Source organism: Mastomys coucha, unplaced genomic scaffold (assembly GCF_008632895.1).
Source record: "Mastomys coucha isolate ucsf_1 unplaced genomic scaffold, UCSF_Mcou_1 pScaffold1, whole genome shotgun sequence".
Classification (NCBI taxonomy): Eukaryota; Metazoa; Chordata; class Mammalia; order Rodentia; family Muridae; genus Mastomys; species Mastomys coucha.
This window is the reverse complement of record NW_022196891.1, coordinates 61,385,309-61,386,407: the sequence shown is the minus strand read 5'-3', so window position 1 is coordinate 61,386,407 and position 1,099 is coordinate 61,385,309. Positions and strand designations below refer to the sequence as shown.

At 37.2% G+C, this 1,099-nt stretch overlaps 1 protein-coding gene across 1 annotated transcript in view; it reads left to right on the top strand.

The window, feature by feature from the left end:
* Positions 1–1,099, top strand: part of CUNH1orf112 (chromosome unknown C1orf112 homolog) — a 48,318-nt gene that overhangs the window by 24,858 nt on the left and 22,361 nt on the right. Inside the window, 1 exon segment of the mRNA XM_031387439.1 lies at positions 187–300. Coding sequence (XP_031243299.1) covers positions 187–300 — 114 coding nt within the window.

Sequence of the window (1,099 nt, the reverse complement as noted above, 5' to 3'; positions counted from 1 at the left end):
CCTTTAAGCAGTCACTATTTTGTGTTACAAATTTTATTTAGAATTTATTGTACTTTTATTGAAACATTATCATTAAGTCATACCTCTACTTTCTTTTTATAAAACTATTAAATTTCTGCTGAAATATTTTGGATCTGTTGTTTAGCAATTTGTTTTAACTTAATGTGTGGCTTCATTACCGGAAAGACCTGCCCTGTGAACTGCAGCTCCCACAAGTTCTACTCCTGGTTGTTGTCCTGGATAAGCTGCCCTCTCAGCCAGAGGCTATACAGACCCTGTGGTGCACAGAAGATATGACTAGGTAACAGTTTGTTTATATCTAATCATACTACCAGTGGCTTAGGGGGTCTCTAACATTTGAAATGGCTTTGAATTTAAGATTTAGCCAGGCGTGGTGTGTACCTGTAATTCTTCCTCTGCAGGAAGAAGCATAAAAGAGCTGTGATAGATGCTATACAGTGAGTGTCTCCTGGAAACACTACTTGTCTCACCATCTTTCCCAGACTTAGTCTTGGCACTAATTTGTTACTACATGGGTTATTGCTGTGCTCCAAATTCTTCATGCTTCCTGTTGTGTGGTCTCGTTAATCTATTTATGCAAACTGGGATAACCAAAAAGTAAAGTAATCTTCAAACTTGTAAATTTTGCAACCTGTTTGATCAACTTTGATGCTCTATTCTTTTATTTAATAAAAATATATATGATATTTTTGTTACTTGAGAATTTCATACATGCATACTAGGTAACAGTTTGTTTATATCTAATCATACTACCAGTGGATAATCATAATTAGGGGGGTCTCTAACATATTTTGGTAATATTTACCCTCACATCTCACCCATAAATTTCCCTACCTTCGTACTCATTCCCAACTTTGTGTCCTCATGTGTTTTTATAACCCACTAAATCCAGTTTATGCTATCCATATCCTCTTGGGTGTATGGCCATCAAGGGGAATATGATTGACTAATCACTTCTAAAGTAAACTGACTCTCCCTCTGTCAGAAGGCATCTACTATCAGTGGCTCTTCAGGAGCAGGGACTAGTGAGATATCACATGCACACACACCCCTCCCATGCAAGGGACTAAATTGATCT